General features: G+C 35.8%; 1 protein-coding gene across 4 annotated transcripts; it reads left to right on the plus strand.

Moving 5' to 3' along the window:
* The first annotated feature begins 520 nt into the window (after window positions 1-520).
* Window positions 521-26033, plus strand: CCP110 (centriolar coiled-coil protein 110). Of its 4 annotated transcripts, none has more exons than XM_045204511.3 (16): window positions 521-735; window positions 2321-2465; window positions 4476-4631; window positions 7638-7766; window positions 10548-12195; window positions 14165-14292; window positions 14812-14989; window positions 15562-15701; window positions 15966-16082; window positions 16635-16736; window positions 16917-17033; window positions 18489-18562; window positions 19114-19176; window positions 19837-19896; window positions 20385-20470; window positions 23390-26033. In XM_045204511.3, exons 3-16 carry the CDS (start codon window positions 4491-4493, stop codon window positions 23440-23442), a joined length of 3036 nt encoding a protein of 1011 aa, XP_045060446.2. In that variant the 5' UTR covers window positions 521-735; window positions 2321-2465; window positions 4476-4490; the 3' UTR covers window positions 23443-26033. The 4 variants fall into 4 exon arrangements, with proteins under 4 accessions (XP_045060446.2, XP_024427313.2, XP_045060445.2 ...); XM_024571545.3 differs by having other exon boundaries at window positions 14162-14292; window positions 23390-26032; XM_045204510.3 differs by lacking the exon at window positions 2321-2465 and having other exon boundaries at window positions 14162-14292; window positions 23390-26032.
* The last annotated feature ends 510 nt before the right edge of the window (window positions 26034-26543 follow it).

The following is a 26543-nucleotide window of genomic DNA, read 5'->3' on the forward strand; positions in this document are numbered from 1 at the left end:
TAACCTTATGACAGTCATTTTTAAAACTCTCATTTCACATGTGTAAACATATGCATGGGAAGGAGGCAGAAGGTAAAACAGAATTAGGAAATGAAAGGGGCCACTACATCATATTTCGAAAAGCTGGTAACATGTTTAGATAAAGAACTTAGCCGAAACATTTGGGGCTTTTCCTGCCATCTTGAACCTGCTACCTTTCTCGCACGTTATTTTCCCACTGATTTGCAAAAGGGTAAGGGATGTCTTAAATTTTAGAGTTGGCATATAGGATTCCGCAATTTTTTATTTACAGAAAAAACAATTAGTGAATGTCGTTTGTTTTTCCAACGATCACCGAAAAAGGGAGCGTTCCCATTCTAATTATAATGGTAAAGGGGTAGCTTGCAGTGGAGACTACATTTCCCATCGTGAACCGCGCTTCTCATAAGTACTACGCCCTCCATCACTGGGCCAGGACGCTAACGCACCTCTGGGATTGTAGTTTTCTGGTGGCCCAACCGTTTCGGCGGCCCGGGAAGCAACCACCGGAAGTGCCTGCCTAGAGAGGTGGAGTCCCGGCGGCGGCGGCCGTTGCCAGGAGCCCGCGTTGCCGCCTGAGACCGGTAATATGGCCGGGAGGAGGAGGAGAAGGCGGTGGAGGACTGAGCTGCTCTCTGTCAGTACCAGTTGAGCCGTTTGCTTCCTGACAAGGCTCGTGGTGAGGGAACGAAAGGTGGCCGTGCCGTGGGCGATCAGGTGTGTATGTGCCCAAAGTGCTGGACTCAGAGGGTCCCTACTGCGAGGCCACCCGGCGAAGTGGAATTAGCGCTTTGAGGAGCTGGAGGCGCGGGCGCGGGGAGGGGGGTGCTCCGTAAGGAACCGGAGAGCCGGGGCCGAGCTCCCGGGCCTCGAACCCTGGAAAGGCTCTGGCGTGGGGAGGCGGGTTCCCGGGTGCCCGCGGCCTGGGGCGCGGAGGTGATGCTCGGATGCTGACACTGCCTGGTGGGCCCTCGGAGGCGCCCTGGGGGGTAGACGTGAGGCGCTGGGGTGAGAGCGGAGGGCCGGGGTACAGAAGCTCTGGCGGGAGCCGCAGAACCGCCTCCTATTGATAAAACTGGGCCTTTTTGCTGCTCCTACGATGCTGGTGAGGGAGGCGTCTCCAGGGTGTTTTCTGAACGCGGGTTACCCCAATCAGACGCTCTCGGAGCGCTGTTTACTCTGCCTTTGCGACTCTCTGGGGCACGAGCGCGAGGCTAATTAAGCAAATTCTCTGGATTGCCCCTGATGCCACAAGGTAGTTCCCACTCTTTGCTTGTGTCAGCTTTTGATCCCACTTCCCCACTCCTAGTTTAGGCAAATGGCAGGTGCTGGAGATTGATTTCATGGGGAAGGAAGGGTCTGGAAGCAGTGAAATGAGGAAGCCGTTGTCCTCCTGTCCACGTTTTTAAGTTACGTTTGAATCTTGCCAGGAACCAAGCACTGTCACTGCCCTCCAGGATTTCATAAAGTAGTGATAAAAACCATCATCATCGTCATCATCATCTGCATAATAAAGCAGTCCCCGTTTACTGATGCTTTCTGCATATCTTGCAGTACAATAGTTGCCATACTATGTTAGTTCATTGAATCCTCACATAATCTCTTTGAGACAGATGAGATTATCCCTATTTTACAGACGCGGAGGCTGAGGCAGAGAGATGGTAAGTGAATTGCCAAGAACTTACAGCTAGAATATGCCTGAGTAAGAACCTTCCCCCTGGATGGCCTCCGTAAGCAGTTCACGTCTTTGGGAGGATTGGCGGGTAAACAACCAGCTAGCATCTGAAAACAAAGCGAGATCTGTTGTGTTACTTTTACCATTCCCTTCAGTGACGTTGCTGGTGGAGCACTGGTGAGGAGTCTGGGGGGTTTGCAGAGAGGCTCATCTGGAGAAGGGTCATGGATCAGAAGTGGGGACGACAAGGCATGTCTGAACTCGATGCCGCTGACGAATTATTAATTCAAGTGGGCCAGTAATGCCTGATAGCAAAGTGTAGGGGAGTAGATTTGTGGTTGGAGTGGCCTTGTAGTCGGGGCTCCCTTGAAATGAAACCCTGCTCACGGAGGTAATTGTGTTGTGAGAAAGGAAGTGCCCTCTTGCTTAATTATATAGGACACAGATGCTCACTTTTTAAATGGTTGCTTTCGCAGTTTAGAGGTGCCAGTTTTTTGAGGATAGGGTCATCCATGAATCTACCATTCTCTAAGTTCCATTCTTCCTTGCTAGCTTTTTTTCTGGTTTAGTGTACATTATTGTTTGAGCTAATTGTCCTAATTTATTTATTCGATACTTTTTATCAAGTGCTACTGTATGCTGACGCTGTTCTATGTAATGGGGACTCGGTGGTGAGCGAGACTCAGAAAGTACCTGTGCTTATGGAGCTTACGTTTTGGTGGAGGAAGACAGACAAAAACAAAGGAAATAAACAAGATAATTTCAGATAGTGGTAAGTGCTATGAAAATTGGGAAGCAGCAATGTAATGTGGTAGTGACTGACACAGTTAATTTAAAGGGACAGCCTTTCAAAGGCAGGGACAAACAAGCTAAGACTGAATGATAAGAAGGATCCAGTCCTGTTCTTCTGGGATCATTTGGTGATTTCCATGATCATATTAGCACTTGTATGGGGATGTTTAATGTATTACTATATACTATAAGTTATACTGTAATAATAATGAGTTGCTGTACATCTGCAATATACATGACATACATGTATAAGGGATGTGAATTTGACTTTCTGAAACAATGAGGCATCTATATGATGTAGAAAGAAAAATAAAACTATTGCCATAAAGCTATTGTAGCATTATTTCCTTCAATTTCCCAGACCTTTAAAATAGAATTTCATGCTTTGCGTGCGTAGTCATAGGAAATATATTATATTAATTATATGAGTAATCTCTTTATGTTCTCTGTAATGCTGGATGCATGGGTTGTTGTAAAAAATATTTTGAAGTATTTTAGTAGAAATGGGGTCATTTGAATTCTTCTTACATCTTACCTTATGCATATTTTGGTTGTTAAGACATAATATGGGTTGAAATCTAGACTAAAAATTGAGGTCTTGCTATGGTTATCATGCAGTAAGGTGTTTTGTTTTTTACTTTTGTTTGTTTTATGAATATGTTTGGAAAATAATCTCATTCACAGTCTAGAGAACCATTTCTTTGAAACTAAACTCTCATTTAGTGTAGGTCAAATATAGAAATAATTAGAATTGATGGGGTGGTAGAAAGAAGTTAAGTAGCAACATATCGTATTTTTTAATAATCTAATCATAATCTGAATATGCTTTTTCTTCATTTCTCATTGCTCTGTAGTTGGTCCCAACACTTGAGTATACTGAATTTTTAAGTAATTTCAGGTTTAGGGCACTATCATATTCTATCTTATTTCATGTTTGCATATCTTAAATCACAGATTGAATTTACCTACCGTCTTTCTTTTTTCATTAATGAATTGTTTTAAAAGGAACACTTAAAGGAACATTATTGTATTAGTTTTTCTGTTCTCACAGTTCATTCTGTTGTTGGTTATGAGTCTGATGTCTCTCTCTTATTTTTTCATTATATATTTATTTTTCATTGAAAATCCATAATTAATATATTTTTCCTTATTTAAAGGAAACAATGTTGGACATAATGCTACAGAAACAGGCAATCAAATATTTAATCCTTGCAAGATGAATGAATATGGTGGCCAGTCCTTCATGGTTACCCTCTATTTTCATAGCCACCATCACAGTTTGCAGAAATAGTGAAGCTACTGGGCTGATTATTTTAAGTGGTTTGGCAATGGTTTCAGTTTTTAATAATAAAATAGAATTGTTACGAGAGTCCATAGATTTTCTGTTTTCTTCTGCTGACTGATGTGGCTAGTGATGATGGAGTCATAATTTATTTTTAAGATATGCAAGTAATATCATGAACTCCATGGAGTTCCTTTGAACTCCATGATAGAAAAATAATTTTTAAAAGTGGATGCTTCTTTTATTTAAATAGCACTTCTGTCTTCTTTTTCTTTTTTTCTTTTTGGCTACAAAAGCCCTTCTGTATTTTTTTTTTTTTTTTTTTTTTTTGCATGAGAGGCCACCTTCGTATAATTTAGTTTTTCTTTTGCTGGGTAGCTAAATCCTACTAAAGAAAATGTATTCTGTTTTGTAATCTAAACTTAGTAAAGTGGTATAGAATTTTGTATCCTTTTAAGTAGATTACACTGGTAAGGTCTCAGTACTTTTCTAAAGATTTATTTGCATACACATGTTCAAAAATATTTACTGTCTGAAGCAGGCCACCTTATACTCAAGAGTTAGCTCCTGATCAGTGAAAAAAATTTGAGAAGGCCAGTTCTAGGAATTTATGAATTCTAGGAATATTTCAGTGCACTATAAAATTTGCTGAATAATTAAGATCTATTTTTATCAGCACATTGAAAATGACATTTTTTTCTTTTGCAGTGCGATTGTGGGAAGATGGAGGAATATGAGAAGTTCTGTGAGAAAAGTCTGGCCAGAATCCAAAAAGCATCACTATCCACAGAGAGCTTTCTACCTGTCCAGTTTGAAAGCATTTCACTTATTCGCTTCCATGGAGTGGCTGTGCTTTCTCCACTGGTAAACATTCTTTGATTTTAAGTAACCTTTTTTTCTAGAGTGAACCACTGAGGCAGTTCACAGGAAAAATAAAAGACTTTTAAACATCAAAAAGATGCCTAACTTATTTATAATTAAAGAAATACAAATGAGTTAGCTTTTTTTTACCTATTAGATTGGCAAAAATCTGACAGGACCTAGTTAGTGTTCCTTAGGATGTGGGGAAAAGGCACTTCTGCTGAGAAAATCAGTTGACTTTATTTTTTGGTGAGTAGTTTGGTAGTATTTATCAGAATTTAAGTGTACATAACCTTAAACTCAGCAATTCTATTTTGGGGAATATCTTATAATTATATTCTCATCTAAGTGCCCAAAGAAATAACCATAAGGTTATAATACCACTGTTCAAAATAGTCCATCAGTAGTGGGCTAGTTTAACTGTAGTCTGTTTTATAGTATCTCAGACATGCCATTAAAATAAGTACAGTAGACCTGAATGTTTGGGCATGGAAGGATCTGCATGAGCTGCCATAAATCACGGCACATAGCATACTCTTGGAGGCAGTGTAAGTAGTGGTTAAAAACCCACCTCTGGTGCCTTCTGGTCTGGGCTCAAATCATTGCTCTGCCACTTACCTGCTGTGTGAACTTGCAGGTCCATTTCCTTTATTTGTTAAATTAGGATAAAAATAATGCCTGCTACACAGGGCTGTTTTGAGGATTATCTGAACTAATACATTTGGATTTTTATTTTATTTTAATTGTTTTAACTATTTGGATTTTAAATAAGGATATTGTATTCTTTCTCTGGGGAGGGGTAAGGAATTGTAGGATGAAAGGAAAGACACATTTTTCATCATAAACCCTTTGGTACTGATTGAATATTTTAAAAATATATATGATTTTATTTCAAATCATATTTATTTGATATTATTTCAAAATTAATACCATTGAAAGAAAGTGAGTTTAAATTTTTTTTCTATAACAGGAGTTAAAAGATCAGTATTTTCAGCTAACTTTTTGAAATGAAATTTTCAAACATACAGGAAAAGTTGAAAGGATAGTACAGTGATTACCCATATATCTACTAGTTAGATTCAACAATTTTTAACATTTTTGCCCTCTTTGCTTTACCACATTTGTGGTTTTCTGTATGTGTATGTGTGTGTATACTTACTCCTCTGTTTGCTTTATTGCCGAGCCATTTGAATATTGCAGATGCACGACACTTCTCTAAGTACAGAGTGGGGCAAAAGTAGGTGTACAGTTCGTATGAAAAGTAATATAATAATTAATAAATAGTAATACAAGAATAAACTGTTTCACATACAACTGTAAACCTATTTTTGCCCCACCTTGTATCCGATACACATATTCTAAAAATAAGTATATTCTCTTACATAAAATCTCAATATCATTATCACACCTAAGACAATAATAATTTTAATAGCATCTAATATTCTGTTCATATTCCTATTTCTCAATTTGTACTCAAAATGTGTTATAACTTTTTTTTTCTAACCTGGATCCAGTCCAAATCTTTTGGTCCAGAACAGTTCCTCTACCTCTTAAAAATATTTGTCTTGTGATAGTGAATTTTTAAGGTTATTTTGTAGAATGCCTTCCTTACATTTTGGATTTGTCTAATTGTTTCCTTCATAGTGATATTTAACTTGTCCTCTAGTTCCTGTAGTTCCTATAAACTGGAAATTAAGTCTAAGAGTCTTATTATTCATGTTAAACATTTTGGGCAAGAATTGTTTGGAGATACAATTCTTTGCCAGGTACTTTGTAGTAAATTAAATCAGAAGTTACGTAATGTCTAGTTCCTCTATTTTGATGTTTAGTTTGAATACTTGGTTTTTTAGTGGTTACTACCAGGTGACTCTTTAAAGGTATACATTTTCTTTCCCCTTTTCTATTAACAAGTAAACTGTGGAATTATTCTTTGGTACCAGGCAAATAAGAGAAAATTTTAAAACAACATTTTTACCAGTTATATGGTGACATATTTGCTTGATTAGTTTCATATGGACCAAAATGTTTGCGCCTTACAGCTTAGGATCTATGAGTCACTCCATCAATTACTTATGTATAAGCAATATCTGATATTTATGGACATTAGTCCATGTTTTTATGTTATATCTAATGGATGACTTTTGGTAACTTTGGAATAATTTTTTATGACATTTTCATTTGCGTAAGTCTAAAATAAGTCTTGACTCCTTAACACAGTGACAAAACTTCTCAGGACTTAATAATTAAAATTTAAATCCACTGAAAAAGGAGCTACTATAAAGGACACATGGGGGAGGGTAAAAGTGGGGGAGGGAGGTAGGATTGGCTGGGGTGGGGTGGAGGAATGGGGAGAAAATGCAGATAACTGTAATTGAATAACAATAAAAATTTTAAAAAGTAATAAACAAAAATAAATAAATAAATCCACTGTAAAAAGATAAAATGCCTAGAAGCCTTCAGTTTTTTAGGTACATTATATTTTTAGTGGCAGTTATACCATAAAGTGGAACCAAATATGTGTTTTAATTTTGTAGACAAATAGAATGTCATCTATTTTTGTTTGGACATTTTCTTGAGCTAGCAAAGAGGTAAACTGTACTTTTATTAGAAGGGTAGAAATTGAAGAATCTAACTGACCTAGATAAGTAAGACATTGCCAAGTGAAAAGCTCAGCATTGGCCCAAAGCGCTGATTTTACACCTCATTTTAGAACATTTAATAAGGTTTTTTTTTTTTTTACTTTTTTTTAATTGAGAATAATTTACATACAGTAAAATACACAGCTCTTAAGCACTAAAGTTCCGTGAATTTTCATATATGGCATACAGTTGTATAACTCACACCCACACAGAACATTTTCATCACCAGTGAAAGATCTTGCGTGCCCCGTCCCAGTTATTACCCCTAGCCGCTTCAGATTTTTTCACTGCAGTTTTAATCACTATGATTCAAAACTGACTTTATGCTTTTTTATATTTCTGCAAAATACTTATTTGTGATGTTTTACAGCTTAACGTTGAGAAAAGAAAGGAAATGCAATATGAAAAACAAAAAGCACTTGATGTAGAAGCAAGAAGACAGGTTAATAGGAAGAAAGCTTTACTGACTCGTGTCCAGGAGATTCTTGAAAATGTTCAGGTATATAATTTAAACTCTTTTCAGTTATAATTTCAGAAATATATTTGCCCTTAATAATTAATTATGAATATTTGCTGTTTTGTTTAAGAAACATTATAATTTGTGATATTCCATTTCAGTTACTCCAGGGAAAATTCACTTGATTGTTAGTGATGCCCAGTACTTGAGTCAGAGGGTACTTAGACAATGGAGCCATACACGGAATATAATTGCTTCTTGTCTGGGTCTTATGACTCTAAAAACATTGAATTCTCAGTGACAAAATGTTAGAATTGGCCATTGTAGTTTACTTCTGAACTAATCAAGACTATTGACTCAATGACCTTATTCTCCTTCTCTAATAAGGAAATAACTGCCCCCAAATATTTTTGGTGAAAATTCTGCTCTTAGATACACAAATGCAATTTAGATTAGATAAATACAATTGCCTGGGTGCATCTTAGATCCATTTTAAACAAGAGGTCCATACCTTTTGTAATTGTTTTTATTTAGCTTAATTTCAATTTGTATAAACAATTTGTTTTAAGGTCTGGATTTCTTGCATACTAAAAAGAAAAACAAATGAATTCAATTGAACAAATAATTTCTGCCATATATAGCACTGTTTTGCTGGTTATATCTTTTTGTTTTTTCATATCCTTAGGGGTTTGTGGTTTGTGTAATTCATACTAGATGAGACATGTACAATGAACCTTGGAATATTTCCCATTAGCAGCTACCTTCATTTCTCTGTGGGTAGTAGACTTTAATTTGCAAATTATAATTACTTCTCATATTAAGTTTAAAAAATATAATATGTAGCTCAATAAGGGTAGTTTTTGAATTACTAAATTTTTTTTTTAATATTGAAACAAAAATGGTTTGTCATTCTTGGTCCATTGAGGAAATATATCAAATATATTACTAAAGAGATTGTTGTTGAGTCTGAAAACTTTCTCTGTTTAATAGCGCATATACATTGTTGAACTGTAATTAATTATGCAGGTAGAGAACTTTTATATATTAAAGCTAGATTTCTAAGGTCTGTTTCATCTGCAAAACCTATGATTCTATTACAGATTTTTTTTAAAATTTAAATCATGTAACCAAAGGCGCATGTTAGTGGTATACAAAAAGCATTAAACCTACGAAGATATTCATGAATTTCATGAATATATATTTCTTTTGTTTTATTTTGGTCCCGAGGTTGTGACTGAGTACACCCTGTGGTGCTGTTTATTGCTTAGTACCTGGAAACCGTTACATGTCTTGGGGTTTATTTGTAAGGTAAAACAAGAGTGCCATATGGTCTAGGAAAAAACCCATGCAAAATAACCTGAAAACCTTTTAATAATCAGGATTCTGGAAACCGTATCACATAATAATATGACATTGATTTCTGCTAGTTTAACATATGCTTGTATAATCTCTATTTATTTTTTTATTTATTAACTTTTAGAGAGAGGGGAAGAGAAGGAGAGAAACATCAGTGTGTGAGAGATACATCAGTTGGTTGCTTCTCACATACCCCTAACTGGGGACCTGGCCTGTACCCCAGGCATGTGCTCTGACTGGGAATCAAACCTATGACCTATTTGGTTCAAAGGCCAACGCTCAATCCAGAACCACACCAGTCAGGGCTACTTGTATAATCTTTAGAAAGCATCTAGTTCATTTTAATTTTTTTGCACAGTCAAATTATTTAGATACAAAATGTAATTTTATTTTTTCTTTTGGATCTCTTGTGTATACAATTGTTCTCATCTTAATTTATCAATTTTTTTTTTACTTGTTGTAAAACCTATTAACAGATTCCTGTTTTATCCTTTTTCTTTCGTTATCCTCACTGGAGGACATTTTTTTTTCACTACTTTTAAAGAGATAGGGAAGAGGGTGAGGGAGGGAGAGACAGAGAGACAGAAAGAAACATGGATGTAACAGAAACATCACTTGGTTGCCTCTTGTAAGCTCCCTAACTGGGGACCAAACCCACAACCTTTCAGTGTATGGGATGATGCTCCAACCAACTGAGCCACAATGGCTAGGGCAACAGGTTTCTGTTTTAAATGGCCATCAGTTAATCAAATTGAAATTTGCTTTAATAAATTGGGGTTTAAGTAGAAATTTTTCTTATTTTAAAGTAGAAATTTTTCTTATTTTAATAAGAAATTTTTCTTATTTTCTTATTTTAAGTTATATGACTGAGCCATCATTTACTACAAAATTATCTCCTCATAGTGAAGGATTTTAGCTAATATTTGGAGTATGTGGGAGGCAGGAGTCTTATTACTGAATTTTTTTTCTTAACCAATATCCAGGGCAAGTTAGTGTTTGTTAAGGAGGGAATCACTTGTGTAAGAAATGTAATTACTTGCTATTTATCTTATACGTCGTTATCCCTAAATGATAGCTCTTATAGGTGGAACAGTTGGTGACATTAACAACATAACCAGGAGAAAGTTAAGGAAAATGTTTCTATTTCCAGATTAAATTATACATGGATATATGACTGTTTGTGTATGTGTCTACACATGAACATAGGTTCATATTTGTTATCAGAATAGGTAATTTCCTTTTTAAAAAAACTTAATCAATAGACAGGGGTGACTAATAGATGTTATTTATAGTAATTTGAGCTCCCTGTGATATAGGATACCATAGAAAATGGTAATCTTAGTTTTTTATTGTGATTTCATATATTAGAACTTTGAATCTTCAATTTCAGTTTTATTTTAGAAAACAATGAAATCAAAGGTTTTTTGTGCAGTGAGGAAATATTAATTTTTAAATGAACTTTTTCAGGTTAGAAAAGCTCCTAATGCCAGTGATTTTGATCAGTGGGAGACTGAAACAGTTTACTCTAATTCAGAAGCTAGAAACTTGAATGTACCCGCTGCCTTTGCAAATAACTTGCCAAGCCCTACTGAACACTCTACTTTAGCAATGTTTGAAAAGACAACCGGAATTTTACCATCGAATAATGAGGACCAATTTAAATCTAATGGGATAGACTTAGCTAGGGATTCAGAAGAATTTAATTCCCTGAAGCAGTGTGGTAGTTCAAATATTAGCCACACAGAAAATGAAGCTTCTCTAAAGACCTTCTCAGCAACCCCACAAGAGACTCTTATCTCTGATGGTCTCTTCCCAACAAATGAAGAACAGAATTCATCACTTTTGGAAGAAGTTACTCCAGATCCCTACATAATGAGTCTTCAGAACCTGATGAAAAAGTCCAAGGAATATATAGAAAGAGAACATTTTAGACGCAGTTTGAGAAGAAGTGCAAAGGGAAACAGTAATGAGAATCATTCAGACAAAGAAAATGATGCTGTTAAAGTGACTGACTGTGTAAAAGAGAAGGCCCCATTGGTGGGCAAACACTGTGGGTCAGTGATTCCTGATAAACCAAGCCTTAATAAATCAAATGTTCTTCTCCGAGGTGCTTCCACCCAAGCAAGCAGCATGAATACGTCAGTTTTAGGTAGCTTTTATAAAGTGGACACACTTGTGGGAACTGGCCATCCCACTGTTTTGGATCCTGATTCTGATGTTAAAGTCATTCCCACTTTTGTTACTGAAAATAATGTTATCAAAAGTCTTACTGGTTCATATGCCAAATTACCTAGCCCAGAGCCAAGCCTGAGTCCTAAAATGCATCGAAGGCATTCTAGGCCGTCATCGGCATGTCATATACTTATAAATAACCCAGTAAATGCCTGCGAATTAAGTCCTAAAGGAAAAGAACAGGCAGTAGACGTAATTGTTCAAGATACTGCTGAACAAACAAACATACCTGAAACTGTGCCAAGTTTACCAACTGATTTAACGGGAGTTTGTTCAAGCAAGGTTTATGTCAGCAAAAACACATCCGAAGCCATGCAGGAAATGGTTTTAGGTAATTCAAATCAGGTGTGTCAGTCTTCAGGAAATCAGTTAGGAAGTAAAGTTATTCATGGACTTGCTATTGTAGAAGGTCAGTTAACATCTGATGGGAGAGGACCACACAAAATGGACAGTACATGTACTGCCCTGCCAAGATCGAGTGAGCCACGTGCCACCCGTCCGTGTGTAGCAAATCAAAATGTCGGAACCATGAGTGGACTCGGGTCAGCCAGTGTGTTAGAGAAAAGCTGCAGTTCACAAACAGAACTGAATAAGTCTTATGATGTAAAAAACCCATCTCCTTTACTGATGCAAAACCAGAATACCAGACAGCAGATGGACACCCCTACTTTGTCCTATGGAAATGAACAATTTTTGGATAACAGTTTTGAGAAAGTTAAACGGAGGCTTGATTTAGATATGGATGGTTTACAAAAAGAAAACTGCTCATCTGTCCTAACAACTGGAATCACTGACCAGGAAAGGGAGCACTTGCCAGAAAAAAGATATCCTAAGGGATCTGTCTACATCAATAAGAATAAAATGCTGGAAAGTATTTCCAAAGGTAAGAAACTTAGAAGGGTTTGATACCTGTCAAGTAGATGGCACCTTTATTTAATATATTTAATTGACATTTTACAAAATAATGGTAATCATCTTTATTTGTACATTAATGTACTTAATTTCATTTATCTTATCAGAGAGCATATAATTAGCTACAGCTGACTGCCATTTGATAGGATTTTCTTACAGGATTTTAAAATTTAAATTACAAATCTTTCACAATCCACTTGGTATTACAGAAAATACTGTTAGTGGCTAGAGGAAAAAGCTCTTGCAGGAAACATCACTCATAGCTTTAATCCAATGTATTGCTATGATGTCTTCCTTTTGGATTGTGGTTTCTAATACTTTCATCAGTCCTCTCATTTGTGATGAGATCTTCCTGTAATTGGCCCTTCAGTAAACACATTAATATCAAATTATTAGAGGAAAAATATCACAAATAAGGCTCTGTGAGTAGTGTTTCAGGAATAGTATCTTTATTGATGGAAATTATTTCAAATTTCTGTTGCATCTAGTGTAGTATTAACAGTTGTTAGCACATGTCTCCTTCATTGCTCCTTACTTTGTTGTCATGGTTCACAGATTCTTCATTGCTGACACGGGAGACCTACAAATCAAACAAGTGAAGGTCTTAGACATAGACATTTCAGCTTTGATGTGTATTTGTCTTCCTGGAACAAACTTCACATTCTGTAAAATTACATCCTAAAAATTAAATAGAGTTTATAAGAAAAATAGGGTTGGAGCAGGCCATTTGAAACTTGTGCGACTGTATAACACCGCTAATAAAAACAACACTTCATAACTTGGGAAGCTAACCTGGATTATCCATATAAACAACATACCATGGTTAGAGGCTGTCTCGGTGCATCCCAAAAGTACACAAAGCCAACAGGTGGCAATTCTAGCAGTGAAGCCAGCCGGGTCGCTTTCAAAGTAAGCAAGGGAGGCCCTTTTCTTGTAGCACTGGGCAGCACTTAGTGAGGGGACAGAACCCCCCACATCAGCATCATTATTATTACAATACTTTTATTTAAAAGCTTTGTCAAAAATACAGCCTTTTATATGGAGTACTTTGAGAAGGGAGAGGCAGAAAGGAGGAGCATGGAAGAAGGCTCACTTGTCTGCCCACTAGCATATGCTCAGCAGGACCTTTTTTTCACATTCATTTAAATGACATACGTGAAGCTGAAAGTGCTGTCACAGGATAGGCATTTGCCTTTGCATCTGCCACCCAGCTCTTTGGGTTCACAGGCTAGTGCTCAATCCACTGAGCCACGCCAGCCAGGGTTGCCACACAACTCTTGATGATGGTGGGCATAAAGCAGTCCTTAATAAGTTGACAATCAGCTTAACTCAGAACATTTTTAATAATGCACATTTAAAAAGTTTTATAAATTGTTCTACAGTCTAATTATACAATAGCTTGGAAAATATTTAGAAAACAAAAGCCAATATAAAAAGACAGATTGAAACAACTAGATCAGTACAAGTTCAATATGGCTCTGATTTTACAGTTTTCTACTGCATCATCAGTATCAGAAATTTGTTCCTTTGCCTGGCTTCCTTGCTCAGGATTTAAAGAAATACCTCTTCTTTCTGGTTTCATTTCATCTTCCAGATCCATCCAATATTCTCTAAAATCAGTTAGGACTCTAATATCAATTAGGAGCCAGAGGGAGCCCCTTCTAGGGTAGAGCTCTCTCTCTCAAGGGAGGGAGCCCCTCTCTAGGGACCTGTTGAATGAGCAGGTAAGGGGGGTGAGATGCAGGCCTTTATTCGATAGCATGAAATAAGAGTCTCAAAGAAAATGTGGTTTAAACAGAGGAGCTGGCTGTGTCTTGAATGTGTTATGTCAGATCCAGGAATACTCTGGTCAGAAGCATAATTTAAATTGGTGATATAAAACATCAGATACTAGGTTTGTAAATTTTCTAAATCTGAGGGGATGTGTTTCTTTTCAGAAGGTGAGGAGATATTAAAAAGCAAGATGTTAGCTTTTGAAGAAATGCGGAGGAGACTAGAAGAACAGCACGCACAGCAGTTATCACTACTCATAGCTGAGCAGGAGAGGGAACAGGAAAGGTTGCAAAAGGTAAGGAATTAAAACATAGAAATGTAGGGCTGGTAAATGGAATTTATTTGGCGGTACCTAAAATTTTAGTCATGGATAGGATACTTGTAATTTTCTCCCAGAATATCTTAATTTAAGGGGGTATTGATTTTGATACATGGATAATATTTTTATTACCAGAATGTGAGGTTTAATGTTTTAGAGTCTTATCTGAAAATAATGTAGAATTTTATCAGAAGGGTACTTTATTGAATCCTTGATTCAAAACTTAATATTTTTAAAGGTATTTTATAAATAGATGCTGAAATAAGCATCCTGTGAGAGTATATTATAAGAGGAGGACACTTGTTTTAAGATTATGATTGTTAATATGTCACATTTTAAAATCAAGTAAATTGTCGATTTTATTTGAGGGAGGAAAACAAATAGATAACAATTTGCTGATAATTATACATACTTTTAGCTAAGTCTAAAATGATACTATTTGGGATATAATTTAACAAAATATCTACCATGTTATAATAAACTCTTAATTTATAGGAAATAGAAGAACAGGAGAAAATATTCAAAGAGAAGAAAGTGATTACAACGGAAGCCTCTGAGTTGGATGTTAACCATGCAGTGGACTTAGAATGGAGAAAAATAAGTGACTCCGGTTTGTTAGAAACAATGCTGTCTCAAGTGGACTCCCTCCATACTTCAAATTCTAATAATTCTGGTAAATACTTAAAAATCCTTTTCCATTTGAAAAAATCTTATAGCAAGATATTTTATTTGGCACACTTCAAGATTGTAGCTTTTTTTCTTCAAGTATTATATTCCATGTCCAACCTACTGCCGTTTGCCACCTGCTTAGTAACTAGTGAAAAATTAAGTGATAGCAGCAGATCAAGGACCAGCGAGCAGGTGTTTGTGAGGAAATCCACCCTAGCAAGGAAAATATCAGGAAGTTTGACGCAGAGTCCAGTCTTTGTTCATTCACGCAGCAGGTGATATGCTGCAAGTGGAAACACAGTTTGCCATCTCCAGAGTGATCTTGAATTACTGCACCTAATTCATGTCCTGCTAAGAGTTTATCTTCACATCTTCAATTTTCCTGAGATGCTGTTTGTGTTGAAAAGGTCCATCTGGTACATAAGCTTAAAGTCCATAAATACTTTAAGTGGATCACTTTCAGAGGCAGTTGTCATTCTTTTTGTTGGTGGTGTTCTTAATGAGTGTCATGTTTATGTGGGTGTTTTGCATATTCTGATTACTTGACATCAAGTTTAATACTATATATTCCTCTAGGTTTCACAAATTCTGCCCTACAACATAGCTTTGGTTCTGTAAATGAAGCACCATTCTACCTCTGGGGATCATCAACTAGTGGCTTGACCAAACTCTCCGTAACAAGACCTTTTGGAAGGGCCACAGCTAAATGGTCTCAGGTGGGCAAACTTAATGATACATGTATGTTCATCTACTATTTATCTATTTATCTTTCTAAATTTTTTAAAGAGCTACATTATCTTAGGTAATACAAAAGAGCATTGATATTTTCACCGTACATCCACTGATTAAGCTTTTATTAGAGTTGAAACTAACACAAAGCATATATATATAGAAGAATTTAGTTCATTGTAGTAGATTAAGAAAAACAATCGAGTGTAATGCTCAGATTATTAAAACATTTTGTCTCATATTTCTTCTAGGTTATCAGTCCAGAAGTACAAGCAAAATTTAATAGAATAACTGCTGTGGCAAAAGGATTTCTTACTCGTAGGCTCATGCAGACAGACAAATTGAAGCAACTTCGACAAACTGTAAAAGTAAGAAGATTGTTGTAAATTTGCATTTCACTTCTGCGTCAGTTTCTGTCAGTCTTGTAATAGTCAAGTTGACAAATTAGTTCAGAACTTTGGCAGATCAAACTTTTTTAGCTACTATAATATAGGCAATTTTAGAAATCTGATTATTCTTATTCAGATAATTTCTAAAAATAGTTTGTGTATTTTTTTAATCTCTTTTTTTTTAATTTATTGATTTTAGAGGGAAGGGGGGAAGGAGAGAGAGATAAACATTGATTTTTTTTGTTCCACTTATTTATGCATTCACTGGTTGATTCTTGTATGTGCCCTGACTGAGGATTGAACCTGCAACCTTAGTATATCAGGATGACACTCTAACCAGCTGAGCTACCTGGCCAGGGTAGTTTGTATATTTTCACCCCACTTTAAAGTGAATGCTGTTTTAACTTTTCATAAGGAATAGGTTTGTGTTCTTAGTAGTTTTGGATTGACTGAGAAAAAGAACAAAAGAAACTACAGTGATCATGAATCTTTCCAGAAAAATGGTTTTTGAAGGAGCATTTCATCTTTCAGGACACTATGGAATTCATGAGAAGTTTTCAGTCAGAAGCACCATTAAAGAGAGGAATTGTTTCAGCACAGGACGCTTCTCTCCAGGAAAGAGTGCTGGCTCAGGTAAACGGACCGGTCCTGAAGGCTCGGGGACATGGAAATGCTCTATTTTTCTCCCTTCACTTGACCACTGAAAATGTGTTTCAATTAAAACTTTTTCTCTAAATAAAAGTGTATGTAACATTAGTGAATTATAACTTCATCTTTTTAAATGGGTACAATATTTTTTTCTTTTGAAACTAGTTGCGAGCTGCCCTGTATGGTATTCATGATATATTCTTTGTAATGGATGCAGCTGAAAGAATGTCTATTCTACATCATGACCGAGAAGCTCGCAAAGAGAAAATGCTCAGGCAAATGGTATGTTATCTGATTTTGTAATGAATGAATGAAAAAGAAAAACTCTATTTCTTCTACGGTCATAAAATACTTCCGACACCGCATGTGTGGGTTTTTTCCCCTCACTGACCAACCCTTTGACATGCTGAGTGTCCTACCATTCAGTTCAGTTCTGACAATATCTCCCTGGAGTTACTAGGTACTACAAGTCAAGGAGGCAGGTAAGACTGCCCCCAGTTCAGACTCCTTTTGCAATTCCTAGGTTATCACTTGAACTTCAGACTGATGGCTTTAAATTGGGGTTCCCATCCTTCAGGTGACTAATTTTCTAGGATGGCTCACAGAACTCAGGGAAACATTTAACTTACACACTTACTGGTTTATTGTATAATAAAGGGTATAATAAATGATACAGATGAAGAGACACAGAGGGTGAGATCCCATAGGATCCTGAGAGCTGTTCCCGCAGAGTTGGGACCATCTTTCCAGCACATGTATCTATTTACTGGCCTGGAAGCTCTCTGAACTTGAGGGATTTTTATGCAGGCTTCCTCTTGTAGACACGATCAGTTATTAACTCCATCGGTAGCTCCTCTCCTGTTTCCAGAGAATGGGGTGTGAGTCTGAAAGTTCCAAACTTCTAATCGTGCTTGGTCTTTCTGATGACCAGCCCCCTTGTAGGAGTCCACCCAGAGTCACCTCATTAGGACAAAAGATGAAAATTCATTGGGTTTAGGAGGTCTGTTTTAGGATCCGCAATCAGAGACCAGATATTAGGAAAAAAGATGTTTCTACCACCCTTATCAATCAGATTACAAGGGCTTTCGGAGCTCAGCTGTTAGGATCTTGGGTCAAAGACCAAATATTAGCAGGAGCCAGAGGCAGAAACATATACTGTATATATGTTCTTCTAGGTTTGGAATGATTGATACTAATTATCATTTTCTGTTGACTTGAGCACCCTTCCTACAATTCTTAAGCACAGGTAATTCCCAGGCTTACCAGCAATATTTAAATATGCAGACAGATTTAAAAGAAGTTGGTGAAAGAAAGAATTGCATATGGTTTTATGATTAGATTTTGGAGTTGAAGCTTTGAATGTTGCTTGTATGCCTGATAAACTATCATCTGCTCCCAGTGGAATTTACTTGAAACTATCATGTGGCTTTTGCCTTTTTTTGGAAATCAGAGTTAGAAAGAGACTCCCAAGTTAATTTGAAATACATCATAGTATTGGAGATTTGTGATTTGAATCAATGATCTCAGTCTGTTGGCAAAAGAAAAACAAGCAAATTTTATATTTCATTGGGGGAAAATAATTTTAATTATTTTTTAAAAATTAGACTGCTTCAGTTATAAAGACTAAGTTCAAAATGCTAGTAAAAGACGCTTGTCCTTGCAATTGAGTTCATCCTATACTATAATTTAATGGTATTACTGGTACTGCTAGAGCTTCGTTACTTTTGTATTTTAAAGGATAAAATGAAAAGTCCACGAGTGGCTCTTTCTGCAGCAACACAGAAGTCTCTTGATAGGAAGAAGTACATGAAGTAAGTTTTTCTCATGTCATGTCACATTAATTTAATTATTATCAAACCAATTACCTTTAGTCATCTGTTGGTCTGTCTGTATATTTATACTGGAAGTAAAGAACAGTTCACTCTTCTCCAGCTGAACTGACAGAAATCCTTTTTTTCATATATAGTTTTATTAAAACCTGGTGGCAAAATCTGATTTCATCTTTAGATAAATATATTTATTAACTACTAAGTTAGTCAGTGTTCAACTTGTGTAATTGGTAGTCCATCAGATCTTAAAAGTAGTTCATCCTTATATGAAGTGTTAATTTTATATATTTTAAATATATTCTTTTTCTAATATCCTGAAGTCTTCATGGGAGAAAAAAATGCAAGGATAATCCTAATAATTATCTTATTAAAACTCTGTTTTTCCTGAAAGTAGTCTTTAATTTGTTTAGTAGAGGTCTTTTTGTGGTACATCAGTTTTTAAATGATGATTTGTTTCCGCCACCATTTGTAAACATGTTTCTCCCCCTTTCTTAACACATTGCTCGTGTGTCCTTATTTTTATATTGTGTTAGAGCTGCTGAAATGGGAATGCCAAATAAGAAATTCCTGGTTAAGCAAAACCCTCCTGAAACAAGGTGAGAAAAATCACTTAGTCTCAATGAGAGGCTATTTTTTATTATTAAAGAAAAGAAAATGTTATAAATTTCAAGCTTGCTTTTTGTTGGCTTTGCTCCACTTTACCTCAGTAGAACATTCCCTGCTGAGTGAGAGGATCTGAGGGTCAGAATTCATATTAACACTTGGTCATGTACCTGCTCACATGTCGGGCCTGGAGCTTTCTGTGGACACGCTTTCTCTGCTGGAAGTTTGAGTCCTTATGTCCTGAGTGCAGCCCATAGTCCAGGGGGTCTTTGATATTTATTTAAAAACCTTAGAAAGCTGGCTTCATATTTCTGACTTGTTCTCTACCCTTGTAAGAGTGAAGTTTCTTCTCTCAGATGTTTGAAAGGGAAAGTTGGCTTTTATAAAGTATATAAATAAGTTAAAATAGAAGAATTAATACTTATGTTGGATATCTTTACTGACAAAAACTAAGGTTTGGGCTCTTGGTGAGCAAAATATAAGTACTATATTAATTTGATTTAATCCGTTTACTCTGCTTTGTCATATTATATTGGCCATATCATTACATAGATGACTTCCACCACACTGTTATCATCACTTATTTATTAAAAGAAAATGGGGGGGGTGGCATTTATCCTGTTGAATTAACTTTTTATTTACTTCATTAACAGAGTCCTACAGCCAAATCAAGGACAGAATGCTCCTGTTCATAGGCTACTTAGTAGACAAGGGTAAGAATGCAACACATAAGGGTATTAAAAAATATTCAAATCAAGATTAGCTTTGAGAGGGAAAATAATTTAGTGTTCTTTATTTAAAGGATAACTATTTTTTCAAGTGTGATTTTTTTTATAGCATTAGAAAGATCTAGTAAAGTTTTGTGCTCAAAGATAACCCTTTGGTGTACTATTGTGTATTACATTTTAATTATCATCCTCTGTTGGCATGTTTTTACTTTTCATTTCATACCATTTTGCTCATTAAATATTGTAAACATCCATATAGTAAGTTCGGCATCACCAAAGTGATTCTTCAGCAAAGTATGTTGTAGTCTCCTGCTGAAACAAAGTCTGGCTTCCTTAATGAGCATGCATGAGTCTTAAATTCTTTTCAAGCTTATTTGTGCTAAGAATAGTTATGCAGTATGGTTGCTTTCTTTGAATGTTGAACATCTAGACCTTAATGCAAGTGACTTATTAATTTTTTTATATTCAATTAGAACCCCTAAGACATCAGTGAAGGGGGTTGTGCAAAATAGACAGAAGTCTTCACAGAGCAGAGTGCCTAACAGAGCGCCTGTTTCAGGTGTGTAGCAATGAGTTCCCGAAGCCCGTGCAAAAGAACGAAGTGCACAAGCTGCCCCGTAATGCAGGCCTCACACGTTCTGTCCTTGCCACCATACTTCTGGCATATTCGCAGGCATTTTTACTAGTGATCATTTGCGTTAGTATTTTGTGGCAGTCAGGAGATCTTGGTAAAACTGGTTCCAATTTTTATTTCTGCAACAATTCCATGGAAACACTTTTTTTTTCATCTGAAAAATTTGTAGAATTATACATGCTTAATTTAGAGACCTTGTTGTAAATGAATGAAATGTATTGATACCAATGATCTCATTCCTAAGCTGTGCATGTTCAGTTTGGGGGAGGTGTAGCTATTACGCAGGAATATTTTATCTGCACAGGAAGGGAAGAATTTCTCCCTCTGACCACAAGATCACATGTGAATATGCCAGTTGGGAGGGGGTAAGGTTTTTTTTTTTGTTTTGTTTTTCTTAGTCTTGTGCTCAATAAGAAGCTTCAGTTAAATCTCTATGTTCATTATTTGAGGATTCTTTAAGGGCTAAACTAAATACTGTATTTTTTAATTCTATGTATGGTGGCAAGAAGACAAATTCAGTGTTGAGCCAATGCAAAACGTTTAAGCTAATGTTTTAATACTTTTTAGGTATATTTGTTGAGACATTTTGATAAGCTCACCAAAAATTTACCTTATCCATTAAAATTACTTTCAAAATGCTTTTCTTTAACTATACTGCTTTTTAAGCATTTAAAAGAAATTGATATTAATTACCAGACAACAAAGGTTAAGTTTTTAAGCAATTCTAATATCATTAATATACAATTAAAATATTCTAGAACTTTTACTATTAAGTGATTTTCTCCAGGAGGGAATAAGCGGCATATGAATTTTTTTTTATGTTATCACCACTTGTTCACAGAAGTTCAAAGAAGGAACAAGATATTGACCATAACTTGGAAATGATTGCTGACCTTTTGCATGTAGAGAGTGAATAATTCGTAATGTTGTATGTGTAGATGATAATTCACATGTCATCTTTTGGAAGTCATCGTGAGTGAAGTAGGTTTTTTTAAAGGGGATTAAGCAAGTGAAGAGCCAGCTTATGCCAGAGGTAGTCAGAATCAGCTGATTCAAAAGGTAACCTTTTGGAAGAACTCAGACCAAACACCAGATCTGTTGCTTGTGAAGTTACATGGAATTTTAAGACATTTTCAGTTTTTCCCCCGCGTTAGTGATACACATTGTGATAAATCCTAGCTAGTTGGCAAACCATTGAGAAATTAGTATTGTTTTGCTTCATATTATCTGTCACAGTGACTACTCTCCATGTTCTTTTCTCATGCATTTCATCTCCACTTTTTGTCACTTGTGAACCTATACGCAAAATAGCAACTACTGTTTTTATTCAGTAATGCTCAACAGTGTAAAGGCTGAATAGAAGTCAGCGCACAGTTACTGAATTTCAGTATTGAGAATTACTATGGTTTAATTGCATTGCAACATGATTGTTAATACAAATGAACTTAACCCTTGAATTAACATGTATAATTAATATTTATCTAAACAAATACAGAAATTCTTTCCTATTTTTCTAAAGATTTATTTATATTGGGTTGGCCAAAAAGTCTGTTTAGTTTTTTCCATAAAATAAAAGACATTTTTCATTTTCACCAATAACTTTATTGATATGGATATTTGTAGTATGTCAGGTATCTCCCATGTGGTATAATGTTGATTGTTCTCAGTGTCTCCATTTGATCACTGTCAGCTTCAGCTGGTCTGCCCGACAGTGGGGCATTGTGCAGCAAGAAATCTCCAGCACAAACCTTTGCAAACCACTTTTGACACATTCGATCAGTCACAGCACCTTCTCCATACACTACAAATCTTTTTTTTTTGCGTTTCTGTTGCGTTTTTACCTTTGTTGAAATAATAAAGCATAATATGCCAAAAATGTTAACATATTTTCTTGCATCTTCAGTATTAAAGTGGCTATACAAAAGTTCACCAATTTTGGTAAGTTTTTAAAAAATACACACTGATATGACAGCCATCAAAATATGATCTAACATAATTGTTTCAAATGAAGTTAAAGACAACAAAGCATTACTAGAACCATCTTATGGAAGTGCACCGAATGAACTTTTTGGCCAATCCAATATACGAGTGCATATTTAAATGATTTTTTTTAATGTAGAGAATTTTATCCTTTTACATTAAAATGAAAATTTGGGATATGACTGATTAAAATTCTAACTATGAATCTCAGCACAGGGATCCATAGTTGTTCTCGATAAGATTATTCTTTCCTGTTCAAATTTGTATTGACCTGGATTATGTTTCAAGCAAATTTGAAATTGTGCTTAGATGTGAACAAACCAACCATTTATTAAGCAATTTTAGGAAACTCATTTTTGTTAATATGATAGAATAACATACTGTTAGACTGAAATAGAATGCTAAGATGTTAAAATTTGCTGCAAAGCACTTAATGTTGTTTATAGTTTTTACAAACTAAATTGCAGTTTCTGATTTCATATACTTTAACACATACTTGCTCATTTTATGTTTTGTGCTTAACTCAAGTGTTTTTAGTGAAATTCAGAAACCACTAATTAAAGCTGTTAGAGGCAGTGACACAAAATGGTTAAGAAATATAACAAATCAGGTTGAATTCAGTTCTCAGAATCTCTACTTCTAGCTCTGTTGCTTAGGCAGGTGACTTACTCTCCTGTGTCTCAGTTTTATTATCCTTGGGATAAATAGACATTAACAGTTTCTACCAGTATAGTTATGTAAGGATTAAATATGATAATGTATGTTGGTTAACTTAGTGCCTGGTACATAAAAAGCACTCATTAAATGGAATCATTATAGAAAAACTAACATTGAGAAATAATAATAGTTTTGCTCTATTTTTAGGAGTATATGCAGGAAAAATCCAAAGAAGGCGGCCAAATGTTGCGACAATTTAAGAAGACAACATTCATTAGGATAAAAGGGGAGGGTTTCATCTATATTATTGTCCCTGCCCAAAACTTTTCACGTAACCCTGGACTCTGTTTACACAGACTCAGTGACGTCAAAGGGCTGAGTAATTATGTAGATAGTATGGTCAGTCTGGCTCATTCCTTCCCATACCCCCATTTTCCTCTCTTAACATTAGGTTTGGATGAAGACAAATTAGTTTAATTGACTCTATGCTTAACTTGTACAGACATGTTTGTTTTATGTATGCATATGTCTGTTGAGAACCTTTTTGTAAACTTAAAAGGGCATTGGGTTTATTTCTATAAAATATTGAAAAGGTGTGATAAAATACAAGTTCTGAAATACAAATTTCATTCATCTCTAGATACTGATTGCTGAATTTGATAAAGTAGATACTGGGGAAATTATTGCAGAAAAATGTTTTCCCCTGGTTTTGTAAAAACTGATTCATCTCTCAGTCTTCATATTCTTGGATTTACAGGATTACCACATAGAATAATACACTTGCCTGCTGATTGAGGTCCACCTAACATTTACCACAAGCATCTGGGGTCACTATTTGGGTCATAAGCACACGTCTCTCTCAACAGCTAGTCGTCTTACAGAAATGTTAGATTTCATGTATGTTACCAGTACTCTTAGAAACATTCCTACTAAACTATAAAATCTCTCCGTGGGGGGTGGCAGCGTTGGTGAAGACAGCACAACCTTCCTGAATGTAGCGGCATGCATTGTTCCTGCATTCGTTCCTGTAACTCAGAATGTGGCATGCAGTTTGATTTTCTATTTAGTCTGTATGTTTTGTCTCTTCATAGTCTGCTTTTTCTAGCATGCTTGATTTAGGAGAGAATAAAGAGCTATATAATAATACAGATTTCCAAATGGGATATAATATTGTCTAGTTGGAATTTTTGCATTATTTAAGAGGCACTGCTTTTTAAATTTTTTTATCACTAACATATTCATTTAAAATGTAAACCAAAAAATGTTACCAAGGGAATATGATTATATGAAAGAGAATGCCATTGTTGATTTATAACAGCATTTCCAAAAAGGGCTTTGTGCTTCTCACATAAAATTGGGACTGTACATTTAAGCTTTCTGAGTTTTTAAAAGATACTGGTATTTTGAAAATGTAGACTATATATATTCCTAATGTTCTTTAAAGAATGGAGATAAAGATTGTTTTCTTTGATTATCTGTTCTATTTAAAATGTAACTTTTACATCCAACTGTACATAGAAAGTAATAACCTACTCTGTGTGTAAACTTGGTTTTCTTTATTGAGATGTATCATTTATTGACTGAGTGAACCAGGAAATTAGAAGACAGTCAAAAATGTGTTACCAATTTTTTTATTTGTAGGCAAGTATATCAGATTATCTTCTTAATAAGATAAATTGTGCTTTATCACTCCGAAGACTCAGGAGACAGCTTACTCGTGTCATCGTGGGTTTCCAGTAAGAAAGGCAGATACTAAGAGTTTTCTGTACACTAATCAAATTAGCTAAAATAAATAGTGTGTTTCGGAGAAAGTTAAAACTAGTTTTAGATGAAGGATGAGAAACTTGAGTTTTTTTAAAGATAAGAGCTTGTGTGTTTTACACATTTTTTTAATGTTCACAGCTTTTCTCATAAAAGTGCCAGCCATTGTTTTGTGCTTTCAATGGATTTTTATTTATATACATTATTTTTTTTAATATTTACTTTGAAGTGGAATGTCCATTAATGTAAATTGTATTTATTTTTATACTTTAATTTTCACTAGTTTTGCTTCTAGGTAAAAGGCAAAATAAACTTTTTATCTTAAAGGAAATCTAGTTTGATCTCTCTTATTTACCAGGGAAAGGACTATTAAGGGATAGATACTAAAAAGTATCTGGTCAAAACGTTAATACTGTAATGTGATCACCTTTTACAATTTAAAGTTCCATGGAAAGTGTATCCTGCTATTTAATATGTGGCCTATACCAGTGCTTATTCCAGCAGGTAATTTTGCATGCGTTGGATTTCTCAGAAGACAAAAAGTTCACTAGAAGTGGAAATGTCTTAGCTTAGTAAGAGCTGGAAGCCTGGTAAAGAGCGAATGGGAGAGAACGCTAAGGTTGAACTCACATAAAAGCTGCGGATTTGCAGTTTTAAGGATCCAGCTCTTGTTACTGCCTATTATCTAATGTGAGCCCAGTGAATCTCCTTTTCACCTCTTACAGAGATTCTGCATTTGATCATCTGCAAGACAGGGTGAGAACAGCCCCTCACTTTCCCCACATCCACCTTTAACTATTGTTCATTTCGTATATTGGGAATAGTGGATATGACAGAAAACTTATCATTCAGACTGCGTGGAAAGCAAGGACCCATTCTGGAGACGAAAATCTTTGTTTTCTGTCAGGTGTCGCTGTTCCATGAACACCCACAATCTCTACTTCTTCCCCATGAAAAGTAAGAGTTATAAAAAACAATAAGCAAGTAGAGTTGGAATGCTTTACCTCTAAGGGACCACACTAGGCATATGTACATATGGGTTATAAAAACAAGAGAAAAACAAAGGAGGCTGAGTTGGTGCACACAGCAAATCAACCTGAAAAACGGTGCGGTGGAGTCACATCCTCCACCGGGTTCTAAAGACAGCTCTGAAGACAAAAAGGATGTCTAAACAAAATTACACTTCACAATAAAATGCTACCTTCTGACAAATATTTCCTTTATTTATTTCATCTGTTTTCTTGCTTTGGTCAGTTCCTCCATGGCTTTCAGTTCTTCAGTTTCTGGAGGTGATTGACAAAGTTGCCCTCTGGATGGTGGCTTTTTTCTCAGCCTGTGGTGGGTAAAATCCCTTATTCACTCTCCATGGGTTCCAGTAAATACCCTGTTTCCTGATGACTTGCATTATCTGTTGAATGCCCATCGGGGTCCCGGGTAACTCTCCAGAGCAAGGGCCGTGAGAACAGGCCAGGGAACCTATCCTGGGCCAGGTCACTAGGAGAAGCCAGATCTCTCTCTTCAGGCACTCAGAGAGGAACAGAAACTGCCAGGTGGCAAACTCCTGTGTGCACAGCGAACCCTGAAGCCAGAAGTTACTGGA

This window comes from Desmodus rotundus, chromosome 1 (genome assembly GCF_022682495.2).
Source record: "Desmodus rotundus isolate HL8 chromosome 1, HLdesRot8A.1, whole genome shotgun sequence".
Lineage (NCBI taxonomy): Eukaryota > Metazoa > Chordata > Mammalia > Chiroptera > Phyllostomidae > Desmodus > Desmodus rotundus.

Coding starts and splice junctions, on each gene's coding strand:
- CCP110 (XM_024571545.3), top strand. CDS start 4,491: ATGGAGGAATATGAGAAGTTCTGTGAGAAAAGTCTGGCCAGAATCCAA. Junction 14,990..15,561: donor TTCAAATTCTAATAATTCTG/GTAAATACTTAA, acceptor ATATTCCTCTAG/GTTTCACAAATTCTGCCCTA. Junction 19,897..20,384: donor AGGCTACTTAGTAGACAAGG/GTAAGAATGCAA, acceptor ATATTCAATTAG/AACCCCTAAGACATCAGTGA.